Source organism: Muntiacus reevesi, chromosome 6 (genome assembly GCF_963930625.1).
Source record: "Muntiacus reevesi chromosome 6, mMunRee1.1, whole genome shotgun sequence".
Classification (NCBI taxonomy): domain Eukaryota; kingdom Metazoa; phylum Chordata; class Mammalia; order Artiodactyla; family Cervidae; genus Muntiacus; species Muntiacus reevesi.
The window spans coordinates 42,305,023-42,325,938 of record NC_089254.1 but is presented as its reverse complement, the minus strand read 5'-3'; the positions used below and the strand labels follow the sequence as shown (position 1 = coordinate 42,325,938).

General features: G+C 39.1%; 1 protein-coding gene and 1 pseudogene across 2 annotated transcripts in view; both read left to right on the top strand.

Annotated features, from left to right (window-relative positions):
• The first annotated feature begins 9,161 nt into the window (after window positions 1–9,161).
• On the top strand, window positions 9,162–9,337 carry LOC136171332 (small nucleolar RNA U3; annotated as a pseudogene).
• A 4,754-nt stretch (window positions 9,338–14,091) lies between these two features.
• Window positions 14,092–20,916, top strand: part of SLC26A5 (solute carrier family 26 member 5) — a 36,396-nt gene continuing 29,571 nt past the window's right edge. For both annotated transcript variants that reach the window (XM_065938882.1, XM_065938881.1), the window contains exons 1-4: window positions 14,092–14,243; window positions 16,458–16,597; window positions 19,284–19,394; window positions 20,477–20,643. In XM_065938882.1, coding sequence (XP_065794954.1) covers window positions 14,092–14,243; window positions 16,458–16,597; window positions 19,284–19,394; window positions 20,477–20,643 — 570 coding nt within the window. The remainder of the gene's footprint in view (window positions 14,244–16,457; window positions 16,598–19,283; window positions 19,395–20,476; window positions 20,644–20,916) is intronic.

Here is a 20,916-nt window from a genome sequence, read left to right as displayed (position 1 = left end):
AGTCAGACATGACTGAGCGACTTCACTTCACTTCACTTCTTCTAGAACAGACAAAAATAATCCATGATGATGGAAATCAGAACTGAGGCTGCCTGACATAGGAATATAGTAGAGACTGACTTGGTAGGGCCACCAGGCAAAATTTTGGATGATGAAATGATTCTCTGCATAGTAGTCTGAAATGCATGGTTGTTGTTCAGTCGCTCAGTCATGTCTGACTCTTTGCCACCCCATGGACTGCAGCATGCCAAACTTCCCTGTCCTTCACCATCTCCCAGAGTTTTCTCAAACTCATGTCCGTTGGGTTGGTGATGCCATCCAACTATCTCATCCTCTGTCGTCCCCTTCTCCTCCCGCCTTCTATCTTTCTCAGCAACAGGATCTTTTCTAATGAGTCAGCTCTTTGCATCAGGTGGCCAAAGTATTGGAGTTCAGCACCAGTCCTTCCAATGAATATTCAGGGTTGATTTCCTTTAGGATTGACTGATTAGATCTCCTTGCATGGTAAAACACATTAAACAATGTACTGGTCTGTACAGTTTACTATATGTCAGTTGAACCTCACTATGAAGGAAGTTTAAAATGGAAGTCAACATTCAGTAAGAGCTGACTAGTGCTGACCACTCAGAGTTTGGCATGTGCTCTCAAGATTGGCACAAACTTATTACCTGGTTCACTTCAATTATTGTTATTACATACCTGGGCTTTCCTGCTGGCTCAGCAGGGAAAGAATCTGCCTGCAATGCGAGAGAGCTGGGTTCAGTCCCTGGATTGCGAAGATCCCCTGGAGAAGGGAAAGGCTACCCACTCCAGTGTTCTGGCCTGGAGAATTTCATGGACTGTATAATTCATGGGGTCTCAAAGAGTCAGACACGAATGAGCGACTTTCACTTTCACCAGGATCCTGTAGGTGATATTGGTGTGTGATTTATGCAGTAGTGGTTTTGATTTGGACTATCAATAGAGAACAAATCTGAAGAGGCCTGATATGTTTAATTGGCAGTGGAGAAATTAGTACTTGCCTCCTCGGGTTGTATGTGAAGCAGGTAACAGAAACATAATCTTAATAGCTTGGATCAGTCAAGCAGCTCACCTACGTCCATCTCTTAGTGGTATTCTCAAATGTGGGATTCTCTGAGGTCTCTAAACCTAAGTCTCAGCTTTCCTCTCAAATGCAGATCTCCTGTGCTTGCAGACTCCTCCTCTGAAAGGATAACAGAAAGTACATTTAGCTCCTATTACCAGCACTTAAAACTTACTTTTATTATATTTGTTATATGTTTGTTATTTGTTTCTTATGTGTCTACCACAGAAATCTTGGAAAGTGTGGACAAAAGGAAAATAAAATTACCCACAATCCTGAACATAACCTCTGTTTACCATTTTGTGGCAAATGCTTTCAAATTTTTCTTCATAATGTCATAATACAAAATATGCCTATATATTTTATGTTAAAAACTTATTTACTATATAAAATTTAGCACACAATCACCAAATTTGCAACAAGTTAAAGATGAAAGATAACATCCTAGGCACAGGCATTTGCCTTCCGTCTATCCTATAACTCTTTTTAAATGGCTGTGACATTTTGCAGATAATAGAAAGAACCTGAAGAGAGTGGGGGCAAGTTATTGATGAAAAAAAACCAGGAAATTGGTGCAGGAAGGACCACCATAGGAGGGAGAGTGGCCTTCTAGAAAGACGCTCAGGGCGTGGAGTCAAGGACAGAGAGCAGGCATGAGCAAGGGGACCTGAAAGCAGAGAGCTCGATGGAAAGTCTTTATGCATTAGTTAAGGTGAGCCAGTGCTTCTAATTGAGCTTGGCATTGTGGGGTGAATCCTTTCTTTTTCTGGCATTTGAAAAGAGAGTGAACCCTAGTCTGAAGGCCAGCTCTTGCCTCCTCACACTAAAGTCAAACCAGAAGTTGAAGAGCCTGCTTTGCTGTGCAAAGGTTCCTGATCACCGTTCCATTCAGGGAAGAGTCCTGCCCTGAAACCCTTGTGTACAAGAGAGTGGAGGAAAGTGACCCCAGTTAATCAGAAAAGTCAGTGAGGTCTTTATATATATATATATATACACATACACACACATGTACACACACACACATATATATAATAACCTGACATATGAAGGAATGTGAAAAAAACAACCCCAAGATAAACAGTTATTAATGTCAGAGAGGAGATTGTTTAAAATAGCTTTTAACTTAGAGTTACCAAAGGGGAAGCAGGAGGGGAGGGATAAATTAGAAGTTTAGGATTAACAGATAGACACTATTATTGGATTGGCCCGAAGTTTTGTTCAGGTTCTCCATAATATCTTGCAGAACACCTAAACAAACTTTTTGGCCCACCCAATATGTTATTCAAACTAGATAAATAATAAGAATCTACTGTATAGCAAAGGGAACTATATTCAATAATTGTAATAACCTATAATGGGAAAGAATGTAAAAAAGAATACAGATATATACACATACACACACACATATATATATAACTGAGTCACTTTGCCATATACCTGAAACTAACACAGCATTGTAAATCATTATACATCAATTTAAAAAAATAGACAAGGACTATCAAAAAAAGAAAAATATATATAAAATAGCTTTTAAAAATAAAAAAATCTGAGTACCCTCAGAGTGATTAAAAATGTATTGTTTTCATACAACAAAAATATAATTCTGTAAAGAAGGAATAATCAGAAAACAGACAAAAAAGATCTTGAAATTTTAAAAAGTAATTACTGAAATCAATTTAGTAGAGCAGCTGAAAGATAAAGTTTAAGCAGTCTCCTGGAATGAACAACCAAATGTCAAAGAGATGGAGAATATATATGTTAGAAAAGATAAGAAACATAGAAAACAGTTCATTATGTCCACCTTCAATCTATTGGGGCTCTAGAAAGAGAAAATAAAGTCACTTAAGATTGATGTTAAGCTTCTCATCACTGAATAGGACACCAAACTACAATGGAGGAATGCCTTCACAGTTATGAAGGAAAATGATTTTGAACCTAAAATTCTGTTGCCAATTAAATTATTAAGTGTGAAAATAAAATGAGGACATTTTCAGATCTTCAAAGACTCAGGCAATTTGCTTCCACGTACCCTTTCTTAAATAATTACCTAAGGATGTGCTCCAGCAAAATGAGAGCAGAAAGAAAGAAGGAGGAAGATGTGAAATAAGAGTGTTATTCCCCCAGTACAATCCTAGGCTGGCAGATTTGTACCAGACTTAGAAAAAAAATAAAGTGATGCAAATTAAAAACAAAAAGTAGTCAATAAACTCTAAGAATAATGACTTTAGGAAGAACTAAGTAGCTTCTGTTCAATAGATAGAACCAGCAATGAACTATATTCACATAGTTAAAAATAAGAGGGCATCTACCAACCTGAGGTAACTCATGCAGACCTCTCTTCAGTACAAACACACAAAAATAAAGGAAAAGACACAATGAAATGTATCAGTAAATCAGTCAGTCAGTTCAGTCGCTCAGTCATGTCCGACTCTTTGCAACCCCATGGATGGCAGCACGCCAGGCCTCCCTGTCCATCACCAACTCCCAGAGCTTGCTCAAACACATGTCGATTGAGCTGGTGATGCCATCCAACCATCGCATCCTCTGTCGTCCCCTTCACCTCAACGCCTTCAATCTTTCCCAGCATCAGGGTCTTTTCCAGTGAGTCAGTTCTTCGCATCAGGTGGGCAAAGTATTGGAGTTTCAGCTTCAACATCAGTCCTTCCAATGAACACCCAGGACTGATCTTCTTTAGGATGGACTGGTTGGATCTCCTTGCAGTCCAAGGGACTCTCAAGAGTCTTCAACATCATAGTTCAAAAACATCAATTCCTTGGCGCTCAGCTTTCTTTACAGTCCAACTCTCACATCCATACATGACTACTGGAAAAACTATAGCCTTGACTAGATGGACCTTTGTTGGCAAAGTAATGTCTCTGCTTTTTAATATGCTGTCTAGGTTGATCATAACTTTCCTTCCAATGAGTAAGCGTCTTTTAATTTCATGGCTACAGTCACCATCTGCAGTGATTTTGGAGCCCCAAAAAATAAAGTCTGACACTGTTTCCACTGTTTCCCCATCTATTTGCCATGAAGTGATGGGACCAGATGCCATCATCTTAGTTTTCTGAATGTTGAGTTTTAAGTCAACTTTTTCAGTCTCCTCTTTCACTTTCATCAAGAGACTCTTTAGGTCTTCTTCACTTTCTGCCATAAAGGTGGTGTTATCTGTGTATCTGAGGCTATTGATATTTCTCCCAGTAATCTTGATTCCAGTTTGTGCTTCATCCAACCCAGTGTTTCTCATGATGTACTCTCCATATGAGTTAAATAAGCATGGTGATAATATAAAGCCTTGACATACTCCTTTTCCTCTTTGGAAATAGTCAACTTTAAAATAAAGACTACCAGAAGCATGCAGAAAATCATTTAGAAGAGCAGTTAGTGCAAGTTTATACCCAGCACAACCATAGCAGTTTCGCTGGAGGATACAGACACTGAGATATAGAGATAGGATTATGCCATTTGAATCTAGAAGGAAGACTTGACCTCAGGCACAAGGAAACATGGAACCTCTTCTCACCTCCCCCCACTTAATATGAGGTCACAATTTAAAAAACCTATAAGCAATCATAAAGAAGTTTGAGCAAATAAAACAAATAGAAGAAATCCCAAAGAATCTAAAATAATAGAAATATATGAAAAAAGTTATAATTGTGTTAAAAAGTGTTAAAGGGATAAAAAGAATAGAAAACAAAATGAAAAGGACAGTGCATAAAAAGAACAGCATATTTCAAAAAGAAAATAAAGAAATGAAAAATACAGACATTGATTATTTTTAGTTAATGTATTAACTAAACAACATATTACCCAAAAGAAGATTAGTGAACTGGAAGTCAAATCTGAGAAAATTGCTTAAGATCAACCCGTTGAGATTAAAAGATGAAAAATGTCATAGGTTGAAAGACACATTGGTACAATGAGGAGCTCAAATAGATGTCTAATAGAAATTTCAGAAGGAAAGAACAGAGAGAATGTTTTAGCCTATATTGGTTACATAAGTAAACAAATTAAAATGTAATACAATCTAGAAAAAAATAGTAGGGAGTAATGAGATGTAAGTATTCATTTTTCATGGTGAGCACTCATAGATAATATCTAAATTCAATAAATCAAAAGACAGCCATATATTGCTTAGAGCAATAGTTCTCAATCCTTAAGGAGATGTAGAAATGTATCACAGTGACTGGAGGGTGCTACAGGCATTTAGTATAGGGGACGAACATGCTAAATGCACAGCACAGTTCCACATATGTCCCCCAAAATATTAATACTAATAACACTCTTTTTGAGAAAAGCCGATTTAGAGTTAAAAATAAGCCCACCAGAACTAAAAACAAAAACCTATTTTAAGAAAAAGATTGCTTTAGGGAACAGAGCTGGAGTTAGGGAGAAGAAGGGTGGAAAACCATTTATTTTTGTGATTAGTCCTTCCATAATACTTGTATTTTTACCATGTCTGTATTATGTTTATTAAAGAAGACTGGTAAACCAGTATATTGTTCTTCCATTTTTACTTAGAATTCTTTCTTATTAAATATCTGTCATTCAAACTTAAGCACCAATATGAATTACTGAGCTTTTTATCCCAAAGAAGATTCTAGAGGCATATCTTCTGAGTATTAATGATCTTTCCTGTGTTCCTAGTTGGAAAATGAATCTTGCAATTTATCACCTTAAGGAGTCATAGAAAATTAGTGCTGGGATGATTAGTATCTTTAGTGGAGTTGACTAGTTCTCTCATAGTAGGCGGTTTTGATCAGTAGTTCTGCATAGGATAAAGGAGGATGAGAATATGGTCAAATAGCTAGAGCACATGGCTTCAAATTGGAATGTGTAGCCTGCTTTTTATGATCCTTTAAGACTACATCCTGTTCAACTTCTCCAGCTTCATTTTCACTGACTACCTAAAAAAAAGTTTCTACCAGTACTTTTGGTATTCTGTGACTGTGCAGTGCTGTCCTGTGCTTAGTCACTCAGTCGTGTCCAAGTCTTTGCAATCCCAATGGACTGTAGCCCGCCAGGCTCCACAGTCCATGGGGATTCTCCAGGCAAGAATACTGGAGTGGGTTGCCATTTCCTCCTCCAGGGGATCTTCCCAACCCAGAGATTGAGGCCAGGTCTCCTGCATTGCAGACAGATTCTTTCTCATCTGAGCCACCAGGGAAGCCCAAAACTACTGGGCTTCCTTCTTTAGGGGAACTTCTCGACCCAGGAATTGAACTGGGGTCTCCTGCATTGCAGGCAGATTCTTTTTTTTTTTTTTTTTTTTCATTTATTTTTATTAGTTGGAGGCTAATTACTTTACAGTATTGTAGTGGTTTTTGCCATACATTGACATGAATCACCCACAGATTTACATGTGTTCCCCATCCCAATCCCCCCTCCCGCCTCCCTCCCCATCCCATCCCTCTGGGTCTTCCCAGTGCACCAGCCCTGAGCACTTGTCTTATGCATCCAGCCTGGGCTGGTGGTCTGTTTCACCCTTGATAGTATACTTTTTTCAATGCTATTCTCTCAGAACATCGCACCCTCGCCTTCTCCCACAGAGTCCCAAAGTCTGTTCTGTACATACTGTGTTCATGGATTGGAAGACTCAATATTGTGAAAATGGTTATACTACCCAAAGCAATCTATAGATTCAATGCAATCCCTATCAAGCTACCAATGGTATTTTTCACAGAACTAAAACAAATAATTTCACAATTTGTATGGAAATACAAAAAACCTCGAATAGCCAAAGTAATCTTGAGAAAGAAGAATGGAACTGGAGGAATCAACCTGCCTGACTTCAGGCTCTACTACAAAGCCACAGTCATCAAGACAGTATGGTACTGGCACAAAGACAGAAATATAGATCAATGGAACAGAATAGAAAGCCCAGAGATAAATCCACGAACCTATGGACACCTTATCTTTGACAAAGGAGGCAAGGATATACAATGGAAAAAAGACAACCTCTTTAACAAGTGGTGCTGGGAAAACTGGTCAACCACTTGTAAAAGAATGAACCTAGAACACCTTCTAACACCATACGCAAAAATAAACTCAAAATGGATTAAAGATCTAAATGTAAGACCAGAAACTATAAAACTCCTAGAGGAGAACATAGGCAAAACACTCTCCGACATAAATTGCAGCAGGATCCTCTATGACCCACCTCCCAGAATATTGGAAATAAAAGCAAAAATACACAAGTGGGACCTAATTACACTTAAAAGCTTTTGCACAACAAAGGAAACTATAAGCAAGGTGAAAAGATAGCCCTCAGAATGGGAGAAAATAATAGCAAACAAAGCTACAGACAAAGGATTAATCTCAGAAATATATAAGCAACTCCTGCAGCTCAATTCCACAAAAATAAATGACCCAATCAAAAAATGGGCCAAAGAACTAAACAGACATTTCTCCAAAGAAGACATACAGATGGCTAACAAACACGTGAAAAGATGCTCAACATCACTCATTATCAGAGAAATGCAAATCAAAACCACAACGAGGTACCATTACACACCAGCCAGTAGTCATATATGGTTGTGAGAGTTGGACCATAAAGAAGACTGAGTGCCAAAGAATTGATGCTTTTAGACTATGGTGAGAGGTCAGGTAACTTGCTAGATGTCCCAGCAAGAGGGAACACCAGGACTGGAACTTAGGTCTGAGAGAATCCACAGCCTGTGCTCCTGACTGCCACTTATGGATAAGCAAATGAAGGCTTGCAGAATGCACACACCTGTGAAATGACAGTTCCAGCCTCCAACACAGTCCTTCTGAACCCAAAGCCTCTCAGAATGGTGTTGCCTCTCAGAATGCGAATCTAAGAATCCTTTGGCCTAGGAATTGAGTGGGAGGTGGATAATTACAAAAGAAGAGAGAAAGGATGGAAGAGCCACAGACTATATCCTCGAGCAACCACGGTCCCCACCACTCACAAACACTCTGAGAGCATTCAGGCCACAAGCTGCATGTTGCTCTGTGTTAGGTGTTCAGACAATCACACTGTCCTCACAGAGCTTCCAGTCTGCCTTCAGGACCAGCCTACAGGGATTATTGGGCCTTTGGCTCTTTCCACATGTTGGGCCACTTCAATTAATCCATGATCATTAATAAGGAAAAGCAGGGAGTTTATCTTGGTTATGCTAAAAGTCCTAGAGATATAGAAAAGAGGAAGCAGGTTTTTCAAATTCCTTTAAAGAAAAGACTGTGAATGTCATAAGTGAAAGAAAAACTTTTTCTGGACTATAATCTTTCTCTGTGAGCTCTGAAAAAGACAGACTCCAGAATTACTAAATCAGAATCTCTCGAGGTATTTTACGCTCTCCTTGTGATTTCAGGGAGAAATCTGTGGTATTTTAAGCTCTCCTCATCATTTCAACGTGCTCCCAAGTTAGTTGTGACTGGTCTAATTGACCCTATGATAACAGCATAGAACAGCTCAGAACGCTTGAGAGGCAGAACTAGGGCCAGACCCTGACCCCAACCTTCAGTTTGGAGCATCTTCTACAAAACCATAGGAACCTTCATTATTGGCAAGCAACTAATTCTTGCTTTTAGTTTGAAGTGAAAAATGTTGCTGCTACATTTTTATTTATAAATAAGTGACTTTTTAAAATTACTTTGAATAGGAAGCAAGGTTTGCATTTTGAGAATATTTTGGGATAAGTCAAGTGAGTGTAAATGAGTTCATTTTCACATTTACACAGTGAGGAAGTTAAACTGGATGGTTTACAAAATTACTTTCAAATCTAGAAATCAATGTTGAAAAGTATTCTAAACTTTTTATTTTTTTCCTTGATTTTATTTTTTTTATTTTTTATTTTTTTCCCATTTATTTTTATTAGTTGGAGGCTAATTACTTTACAGTATTGTAGTGGTTTTTGCCATACATTGACATGAATCAGCCATGGATTAACATGTATTCCCCCCTCCCACCTCCCTCTCCAACACAATCCCTCTGGGTCTTCCCAGTGCACCAGCCCCAAGCACTTGTCTCATGCATCCAGCCTGGGCTGGTGATCTGTTTCACCCTTGATAATATACATGTTTCGATGCTGTTCTCTCTCTAAACATCCCTACTACGACTATACTTTCAGGAATCATTTCTATAGTTCATTTCTAAACTGTTTTTAAATCCCTTCTTTCATAGCTTTGAAAAACAGGGCTTCAACATCGAGATCAATTTGCTTTTCTGTCATTAGTATTTTTGTTGGAGACTCTGTCAGAAGACTTGTTCCTTAGGGCCATCTGAAAGGTGACTTTTCTCATGTGAGGGTTTATGTACTTAGTTTTACAACTTGGTGATTTATAACGGCAATCCACATACTGGAAGTTCATTATCTGTCAGATAGTCATCTGGTCATTTGATCTCCTGCCTTGGTCCCTAGGTTACTTTACCTCTCTTCTGATATGTAACCTCTTCTTCTGATAAAGTGGTTATTGTGATGATTGTGATTATTGTGATGAGCATACAAAGTTCCCCCAAAGGACAGTCTTTCATTTTAACATCCTCTTCTCCTTTACTCTTCCCAGCAGTCCTTGCCTTTCTCAGTTGAGACATCTTTGAACTTCTGAATAGATATCTCAAGGAGGACAAAAATTGTGCCCAGGGTCCTAAAACCTCAAAAGAGTTTGAGAATCCCCTCCTTTCTGTGTCTCTTCCTGACCTACAGAGAGTTATTATTATTATCAGACTTACCTAACGACAATATAAGATACTCAACTGTAACTAATTTGGGATAAAGAATAAAATTTTAATATAAGTATGCAATATTTGGAACATACTTTTACTAACCATTTGCTACTTATCTGACATTCACATTTTAACTAGACGTCCTATAATTTACTTGGCAACTCTGCAGAGAGTGCATACCCTAAGGCTTTTTTAGTTCATCTAATGTTTTGCGGTCTAAATTCTTTTAACATTTGCTCTTAATTTAAAACTTGAATGGAATGTTTGTAACAACTAAGATTTCAGTTTTCTTTAGCATTTTCATAAAGTGTAGCATTTGCACTGCCCACCTACACATAATTCCCTTTTGTTGTGAGAATATAGAATAGAAATAAGACTTTTCTGTAGAAACCCAAGCTTGATATTTCTCTCCTTTGTAAGTTTTTATTAAATATTTCAAAGATACACGTAAGCAAAGATAGTAATATAATGCATTGCACACAATTTATACCCTATTCAGTTTCCTTCTTTTTGTTTGGTTTGATAGGTAGGTGTGAGGGTATATATTGCCATCCCCTAAGTCAGTGGTTTTGAACCTTGACTGTGCATTAAGAATCACCTGGGGAGCTTTAAATCTCAATCCTTGCCTGTCTCTTAGAACAACTAAATCAGAATCGCTGACAGTAGAGTCAGATGATTCCAGTGTGCATCCAGAGCTGAGAACCAGTGCCCAGAATGAAAATGGCAAATGCAAAGAAACATTGTTTACTGCCAAATCATCTCCTTATATTTCACATTCCTCTTCAAAACTTACTTCATGTATTTTTCAGTAAGTATATTATATCATAGTGTATATATATATATATGTAATGTTATGTTGAATTACAGCACATGTGTCATTTTATAAAGTTTACTTTAAAAAAATCTTATCTGTCTTTAATCATGTCACTGATTCATTATTAATTTCCTAAAAGCTTATAATTGGGTTTGTTTTCAAATATTTCTTTGTGATTTTCCAATGTCTTTTTCATATGCATATCTCTCTTGGGTTATAAAGTTATAAACCAGTGATTCTTACCTTTATCTGCTCATTAGATTCATCTTAGGATGCTCTAAAAAAGATGCCTGGGCCCCACCTCCCAGAGGCTCTGCTGGGAGACTCTGTGCTAATTGGTCTGGTATAGAGCCCATGCATTGAAGTTTTTAAAAAGCACCTGAGGAGATTCCAGTTTCAGGGAGAATTGAAAGCCAGATTCAAAAGATGTTTTGAATCTTTCTGGGGACATTTAAAACATGCACATAATTGCCCTGCTTAATGAACCTGAAACTGCATACATCCTCAGTTGGGTCCAACTCTTTGCAATCCCATGGACTGTAGCCCGCCAGGCTCCTCTGTCCATGCTTAATAAGGTAGAAAGAATTTTGAGGTTCTAGGAGGAAGAGAAATGAGGGAATGATAAATGACCTTCATAGTAATAGGTATAAATGAGGAATTTCTGTTGGGGGAAGCCAAAGGACTTTTGAGAATAAAAATAAGAATGTCTAATATTTTAGAAATGTTTTATTTCTTCTGCTACACTTTAACATGACCTATTGTGTTGCACTGAAAGCTTCAAAACAGTTTGCTGTACTCAGGTATAGGGATGCATGCCCGCACCCATGTAAAGTAAATGCTCGCTGTCCAGAGCCCACCTATGGGACCCTAATTCAGGAGGCTCAGAGTGAGGCCAGACAGCAATCCTTTAAAACCTTGTCCAGAACATTGTGGTGGGAGGGCAGGTTTGGTCACTACTGCACTTTATGATAACACATCCCAATTCATTGCAATTCATCCCATTGACAACTGGGCAAATTCAAGAAGAGTAATTGAGTAACAATGATTATGAGACCTCTCTCAGATCTACCTGGTCTTTTTCTCTTTGGCTATGTGAAGGAAGAAGTTATCTTTCCATGACAGGCTAGGAGACGATCAAGGAAGAGGTCTCCAGAAAAATAATTAAATAAAAATGTCAGAGTAATCTTAGTCTTCTATAATGTAAAGTACAGAGAGGAAGCATGACATACAGTATCAATAATCATGATGCACTAGTCCAAAGACTGTGTGTGTTCATCAGTGAGACAAGGACTGAGCTGGGTCCTGGGATATAAGGGTATTGTCTCAAGGGATTTACAGTCTAGAGGAGGAAACCAATAATTATATAGTTGGGAGAGATATAGGATATTACACAAAACAGTGAGTAGAGACTCTAATCTCATGTGAGATTAGAGGTGAGCAGGAACTCAAGAAAGCAAAGAACAAAACCTGGCTTTTGAGTAGGATGTAGGGAAAATGGAAGGAGAGAGAGGGAAACGAAACAGCATTCCTTGGAGTGAGTGGAATTCTGGGCACAGGCACAGAGGCTGGAAGCAGCTTGGTAGGTTGCCTGAATTGCAGACGGTTCTCTGGTGCCGTTGCATGGTGTTCTGGAGGAGTTGGGGTCAGGAGGGGGGCAGGGTGGCAGTGTTGCTGTCTGTTAACCCACCCACATACCTCAGCCCAGCCATTCTTGTGTATTATGAGGAGTTCCTGGAATAATAAATAAAAAGTTAGATGAGAAGCCAGTCTTGCTAATTCTAAAACAAAAGATATACAGTCTTAATCAGATTGTGCTGCAGAATTCTCTTTCTTCAGGCTTATCTTTTCATATCATCAGTACTGATACTTGGTTGCATTTGCTGCTAGAATTCCTTTTTATTTTAGACTTTTAAATTTTCAACCTCCTTGAACCTAGGCTTTGTTTCGTGTGATGTTTTCTGGTTGGTCACACAAAAATGATTTAAATTTGAGTGTAATTTCAGTTTGATGAATATTGAACTTTTCATCATGAGCAAATTGTGTTGATCAGCATCAGTAATCCAGCACCCACGTGCAGTTACACTGGCCCCTAACCATTAACTCATGCTAACCCCTGGGGAGGGAAATGTCAACCCACTCCAGTATTCTTGCCTGGGAAATCCCATGGACAGAGGAGCCTGGTGGGCTACAGTCTGTGGGGTCACAAAGAGTCAAACATAACTGAAGCGACTAAGCATAAGCATGTTGCTTATAAGCATAAGCATAACCCCCAACTCCTTAACTTCCTTCAGTTGGGACCCATGGCTTTAGTTGTTGTGTACTTATTTTTTATTATAAAATATACCTTTCAAATTTACAACTGCAAAGAATCATGTACCAACCACAACCACCAGTTTATTTACCACTTAACTTAGTCAAATCTTAACATTTTGCTCTATTTGTGCCAGTTCTTTTTTACAAACTAAACATTGCAGATACTGTCAGTTGAAGCTCCCTGTCTATTCCCCTTCTCTCCAGAAGTGACACCATCCCAATCTTAGTGTTTATCATTGTCATGCATTCTTTTATACATTTACTACATATATGTGTGCACATAAAATACATCATTGCTTTGTAAGTTTTTTAAACTTTAAGTAATTGCATTCTTGAAGTACCCATCTGTGCCTTACACTTTTATTGAAAATTATGTTTTTGAGGTTTATGATGATGACATATATAGATTTAGTTCATTTATTAAAATTACTGTCTAGTGTTCAATTTATGACTATACAAAAATTTATGTAGACATTTAGGTTTTTTCTGATTTTTCACTGTCATAAAGCTGCAGTTAACATATTTCTATGTGCAGAAGCATATTGGGTTTTTATTCCTTAAACATTTCTTTTACTCATAAGAGTAGTATTCATTATGTAGATAAGTAGGTAGATAGATGTAGGTATGGAAATATCAGTCATCCTAATAGCCTTAGGCACATAAGCCTCAACTCTGAACCACAGAATAATGTAAGGAGTAACTATATGTGAGTACAGAATTGGGAAGGAGGCTAATGTACCTTCAAGAAACTTGGAGTGAGTTTAAGGACTGCTCTTGCTCCTTTTTCTGTTTCTTTGACACGTAAATTGTTAGAGTCAGCCTAATTCACTGTTTCCTTAATATTGACTTAGAGTCAATTGCTGCAATATTTGTCCACTGAATTTAATACAATCCTTTGTTTAAAGTATACACATTATGCAGTAATTGCCCTGGGAAGAAATGTCATATGCTTTTTATTGACCTTAATTTTCCTTCCATTTATTTGTACCTACTCTGTCCAGATCACTAGGTTTGGTGCTCTGGGTATTCAAGGATGAAAAAGTCATTAGAGACCTTAACACTGCCAGGGAGAGATGGTAGGAAACAATCGTCAGTAAGATTCTGGCATCTGAAATAGAGTTTTTATTTTCCCCCTTAGTGACTCTCAGGAAATGTTTGTCTCCTGCCGTTGATGAATAATTTCAGAGTACTATGGATCATGCTGAAGAAAATGAAATCCTTGGAGCAACCCAGCGGTACTATGTGGAAAGACCTATCTTTAGTCATCCGGTCCTCCAAGAAAGATTGCACAAGAAGGACAAGGTTTCGGATTCCATCGGGGATAAGCTGAAACAGGCATTCACGTATGTTCTTTCAGCCTGTTTCCTTTATTCTGTCATTCAGTTACGAGAGAAGCAAGGTCAGATGTACAAAGAGAATCTGTGATGTGGAGGAAAAAACAAATGATGAGCACTCATGATTTGCAGAGATGTCCACATGGTTCATTCAGATGTCCACGTCTACATTCAGTGGCAGATACTTGATGGAACACAAGCTTTACTATGCATTTCACCATATGAAATTCTGACTATGCCTTATGTCATATAAAGGTTTATATAAACAATCCACTTTTCAGTTCTCCACACACCTTTAAAATATCCACTGCTTTCAGTGACTGTGAAGCTGGGGAGATCTCAGCCAGGAGAAGGACCTAGGATCTCATTGTCTTCCTAACCTGTCAACTCTCCTCCAAAGCCCCTCAATAAGATAGCTTGATCCTTCCCCCTAGTGAAAAAAATAACCCCCTCTTCCATTTCAGGAATGTTCCAACCACTCTAGTCTTTTTCCTGCTTCTACTCTATGTGCCAGCACCTTAAATCTATGAATGTAAGTCCCCACCTGAAGCTATCAAAGACATTCAGTGTCTTGTGACTCTTCATTTTGAAATCACAGATACAGTAATGTGGCAGGCCTGGGATTGATAATACATTGGTGCCTGATTGCACACCTCATTGTGCAAACTATCTGATTGCTGCCTCCTGAGCCATTGAGACCGCAGCTCATGTGCTGTGTTCATTTAAGCTTCACAGTGACCCTGTGCTCTAGATATGACATCATGAGATGTTAGAAATACATACACTGGAGTCAAGACTATCTGAGTTTTAATCCGAATCCCAACCACCTGTCATCTGTGCACTGGTTTCCTCCTCTGAAAAATGGGAATAGTAATACTGTTTACATCATTGGGTTACTGGGATTAAAATCTATTAACTTATGCACAGTGCAAGGCACATGGAAAGCAGTACATAAATGTAGCTATTATTAATATCTGTTTTCTAAACAGGGAGACTGCTATCAGATCTAGTTTGTTTTACTCAGATTCATTGCTCTTGTCATAGTTACCTTACATTTTTGCTTCCAATATCTTTCTACATCTAATTACCAAATACTTTTAATCACTAAAGACACTATATAAAATACCATGCATGGGCTTCCTAGGTGGCACTAGTGGTAAAAAACCCACCTGCCGTGCAGGAGATGCAATAGACTCGGGTTCGATCCCTGGGTAGGGAAGATCCCCTGGAGAAGTGCATGGCAACCCACTCCAGTGTTCATGCCTGGAGAATCCCATGGACAGAGGAGCCTGGTGGGCTCCCGTCCATGGGGTTCCAAAGAGTCGGGTAAGACTGAGCAACTTACTCTTCACAATAATGCATTATCCTTTTAAATGGAATAAATTGCTTCCTCGTCACCAAGAGGACTTGAGACTGTCACAGTGGTAATGGAACTCATCTGTCTATACTCTTATAGGCATTGACCAGCAAGAGGACTGGCCAAAGCCCAGAATATAGTCTCTGTATCAAAGTTAATTAAAACATCCAGGGATTAAATACAGTGCCTTGGTTTTATTACCATGGTGTTCCACCTAACCAAGACAGCCAGGCATAGACTCAGCTACAGTGACAGATGGTGTTTTGAGTTTACCTAATCAAAAACCCTAAAGCATTGAACACACGTTTATAAAGCTCATAATACCTGTGTGAATTCCTTTTATTTTATAAGGGAAAACTTACATATATTTGTATGGCTGAGTCTCTTCACTGTTCACCAGAAGCTGTCACCACATTGTTAATCAGTTATACCCCAATACAAAATAAAAATGCTTTTGAAAAAAAAGAAAAGGGAAAACTAAGTGGGTAGGTGCTGGTCAGTGGTTCCACAATCAAAAGTTAACTCAAGCGGTATGCACTTCCCATACTTTACATCAACACAGAAAGCACATTCAAGATTTCACCTATTGAAATAATGGCTTCTGCGATATCTCAACTATTTTGAAGCTAACTTTTTCTTATTTTTCATGGTCAGTTGCAGAGCATTAGAGTGGAGCCAATTCAGATGTTCCTATTTTCTAAAAAAATAATAAGCAGCTGTTGTCTCTGACTTCTGCAGAGTAGAAAAATCACCCTCATCACCAGTTTGAATTTTTCCTTTTTGTTCCAGAATATAAGGAAGGGAAAATGCCTTGATGTGAATTCTACAGAAATGGTTCTCATTTATCTATTTCTTTGTCCTTCCAGATGTACTCCTAAGAAAATACGAAATATCATTTATATGTTCCTCCCCATAACCAAGTGGTTGCCTGCATACAAATTCAAGGAGTATGTGTTAGGTGACTTGGTCTCAGGCATAAGCACAGGGGTGCTGCAGCTTCCTCAAGGTCAGTAGAATTTTTTTTTCTTCCTCTGATACCATCTCAAACAATTGTGTTAACTTTTTTCTGTTTAATTTCATCATGATTTTAAATTTATAATTTTTATCACATTGTTCTAGCATCTTTTCCTATCTAGAGTAATTCTTCAGAAACATTTTACCCTTTAAAAGCCCCAGATCTTTTAGTTGCAGAATATGGTGATACGTTTACAGATCAATACATTTAGGAACTGGTGGAGCATTGCCTTTCTTTGGCTAAGTTAATTTCTAACTCCATGAACATGTCATTAGGGGCTGTCCTTGAATCAACTATATTACATTTAAAAAAAAAGGTTCTTGACTAATTCAATATCTAATTATAAGGTACTCTGATATACTGAATTCCTCTGCAGTTGTATGATTTTATAGAGATACAAGAATTTAAGAAAATGCTCACTGATTTATTCATCTGTTCACATGTGTGTAACCTGGCCCTCCCTGTTTTCACAGAACTAACTATCCAGTTAGGGAGAGAAGCATGAAATAAATAAAAATACACATAAATGTTTAAGTACAAATGATGGTAAACACTATGAAAGAAGATACAGGGCACTCTGACTTGATAATAATATGGGGACCTATTTTAAGTAGGTAAGTCACAGAACCCCATTAAGAAAGTGAGATTGACCAGGATTGCAATAGGACCTGAGCAGGGACTGGAAGTACTTGGCAGGGCAGCAGCCATATGTACCCTTGTGCATATGCATTTAAATCTTACACTGTGATAAAGGGATGTTTTTTACAGTGCTGCAATAAAATTGGATTATTTAGCTCTGTTCTTGTCTGACATCTAAAATTAATACTTCATACTTCCACATGGGGGGAAAAAAAGGTGAGACGGAGCTGAGACCTGAAGGATGAGTAGGAGGGAGATAAAGAATGAGAAGAGATACATTCCAAGAAGAAGCAACAGCATGTGTGAAAGCAGTTAGCAGGAAAAGAATTGGGTGTTAGAAGTATTCTGAGAAAGGCAGTGTGCCCGGAGTGTGGGGAGTGAGGGGCCAGTGGCTGGCCAGGTGGGGGGCAGCGGGTCTGCACAGCCTCGATAGGCCCCTTTGGATTCCATTCTGAGTCCAGTGAAAGCTTGTCAGCTTGCTTTCCCCTTGGGTTGGTTTTTTTTGGCTAAGAGATCTCTGGGACTGTTGTGTGGGGATGGACTTGGTTGATGGGAGTGGCACCAGAATGAATGTAGGGAAACCAGTTAGAGGCAACAGTGACTCAGTGTAATCAAAAGGTGATAATGACTTGACGAGCCTCTAGGTTAGCTGGCCGAAAAACTATTCCCTCTCCAGTTTCCTGAAAAGTAATTACCAAATGATAAATTTAAAAAAAATTTCCCCAGTGATCAATTAGTTGGATTTTCAATTTGCCAAGTAACTGGGTTGTTGAATCTCTTATATCTGTTAAACAAAGCTTTAAATCAGGTTTAGGACCATTCTCCATAACCATTTTAACACCAGAGGACAGAGAAAGGGACATATTTAAAGGCAGAGGTGAGTGTGGGGGAAGGAGGAAACGTAAACTCAGCATCTGAAGTGGGATATAGGATCTAGACTGGCATTCAGTCAAGTTGGACTGACAGAGCTTCAGGAAATGGCTGCAGTGAGCACATGTAAACAAATGCTTCAGAGAAATTCCAGGATTTTGCATAGTTGTGTTTTCACTGAAATGCCATTCTGCAACTTTTTTTGGACCTTCTTCCATCTAGATATAGGATAGTAGCTGTAAAAATGGAAAGAATTGGAAACATACATGCTGCATTATATAGGTAAAATCAGCAGGACTGGCTGTTGGATTGATTTGGGGGAGAATGAGGAAGCTGGGCACGTGAGGGACAAGGAGACTGACATTAGATTAGGAATGAGAATTTTCTAGAGAAAGGTGAAAAAGCCTTATTCATTTACCCTCCACCTAAAGTCAAAGAAGGAAAGAAGGACTGCAACAGAACCACTTGGAGCACTGGATATGTGTCCCTTGAAGTTCGTGGGCACTATTGCAGGAAAAGTAATCTACAGGTGGAATGGTGTGAACCACCTCGAACAGCAGAATGTGGCCTGCACTTGCAAAGTTTCCTGGGGGTAAAGCATTAGGGGGTGCTTTGGGAGGTAACCAGGCTTGGCTCATTTGAAAGTAACCTGCCCAAGAAGACTTCCTACAGCATAAGTAGCTGCCAGCAGAAAGAACCTGGAAGAGGTGTAAGACCTGGAACCTGGAAGGGGCCAAGATCAGGGGGAGGGGTGTTACATCTGCCAGGGAATGCTACACTGGGAGTTCCTCATTGAAAAGGGTTCTCCAGAGAACCCTCAAAGCACCCCACTGGAGAAGCAGACAGCATTTGGGAATTAACAGCAGATTACAGCTGTGCCAGTCAAGTAAGACTTTCTGCCCATATCTAATTTGGGAAAGATTAAAGCAGAAAAAATCTACTCCTGGTGAAGAGGGAATGACAAGGAAAACTATCTCAGCCTGGATTCTCTGAGCACAAATACAAGATTCTGTGTAGAAGTGGGACAGAAGTGTGGGCATGTTAAGACACATCAGCTTAAATTAACAAGGTTTTCATTTGTTCATCGTAGATAAAGAACCAAGAGAAAAGTACAGAGCCCGCTGTTTTCTGATGATCTCCCCATTTCTGTTTGGTCTTAATCCCACAGGGTTAGCCTTTGCGATGTTGGCAGCTGTGCCTCCAGTGTTTGGCCTATACTCTTCATTTTACCCCGTTATTATGTATTGTTTTCTTGGAACCTCCAGACACATATCCATAGGTAAACCTTATAGTTGATGTTCTACTACCTTTCCTTTTGGATTTCCCAGCTTTGCAATGTGCTGAAGAAATAGCATGTTTGTTATTAGGATATCAAACATTTGTTACTGTATGCCCAATAGGTGCTTTTAAAAAATACACTCTCCCTCAAGATTTCTAGAATTAATAGCTTTCTTGTAATATGGACATAATAGAAAAAGACAGTTTTCTTGACTAAAAAGAGTAGTTGTTGAAATCTGTGATGTAAGTACTTCAGTTCATAATACAATTTGCTTGCATCTGTGTTTTCTTTTTATTTGTTTTATTCATGGTACTTCAAGTTCCTATTCCTATGCATACATTGCATTTGCATCTTATTTTAGACCCTGAATTATACATGGTTTATCTTTAGTGTATTTAGGATCAGGTTTATATGGGTTTCATAATAGTGTTGGTGCTGCCTGAGGGTGCTACCAGCCAACACACACACACACAAGTCTCAGATATTCATTGCTGGGTAACAAACATGCCCCAAATTTAGCAGCTAAAAACAATTATTTGATTATCTCTCATAGTTTCTGTGGGTCAGGATTTGGGAAGGGCTCAACTGGACGGTTTTGGCTTAGCATCTCTAGAGCAGTTGAGAGTCAGGTGGGAGCTGAGCCAGGGCAGCTGCAGGAGGCGGGTCTCCCTGTCCCTCTCCCTCTCCTCGTACCTCCCACCCCATCCTCTCCCCCTGGGGTCCTTTCTGGGGGTTTCTCATACACAAGGGTGAAGCACAGTCAAGCAGTACAGCTCTCAGGCAGAAGCCATATCAGCTTTTGTTACGTAGCCTCACAGGTCACACAGTATCACTTCTGCTGCATTCTTTTGGTTACTAGCGTGCCACAAGGCCACCCAGATTCAAGGAGAGGGGAATTAGGCCACGTCTTCATGGGCAAATGTTAAAGTTCTAGAAGAGTGTGTAGAATGGAAGATTCTGTCACTGTGCAGTGTTATTTCAGTGAGGATTTATTGACCTCACCTGTCTCTCCTGGGATACTGGCAACAATCACATCAGATATGCTGAAACTCATTTCTTTGGTTAATACTTCATTGTTTCAGGTCCGTTTGCAGTTATTAGCCTGATGATAGGCGGTGTGGCTGTTCGATTAGTACCAGATGATATAGTCATTCCAGGAGGGGTAAATGCCACCAACGGTACAGAGGCGAGAGATGCCTTGAGAGTGAAGGTCGCCATGTCTGTGACCTTGCTTTCAGGAATCATTCAGGTAAGACTCACAGATGTGGAAATAAGCTCTCCTTTGCTCATGAGCACTCCTGGCTGGTCATGGGCAGAGTCAGCCAGCAAAACTTCAGAGCTTGGGGTTTGTAGCCCAGGAATACCAGTCCCACTGCATACTTTACTTAAATTGATATTGAGTAGGAACTAGCTAGCTTCAGTTGGGTACGTTAGAGGTTCTAAAAGCAAGACAAGCTTGAAGTAGGGTCAGTTGGTGATGGGAAAAGACATTTCTTATCTGCCTGGAAGGAGCAAGCAATGA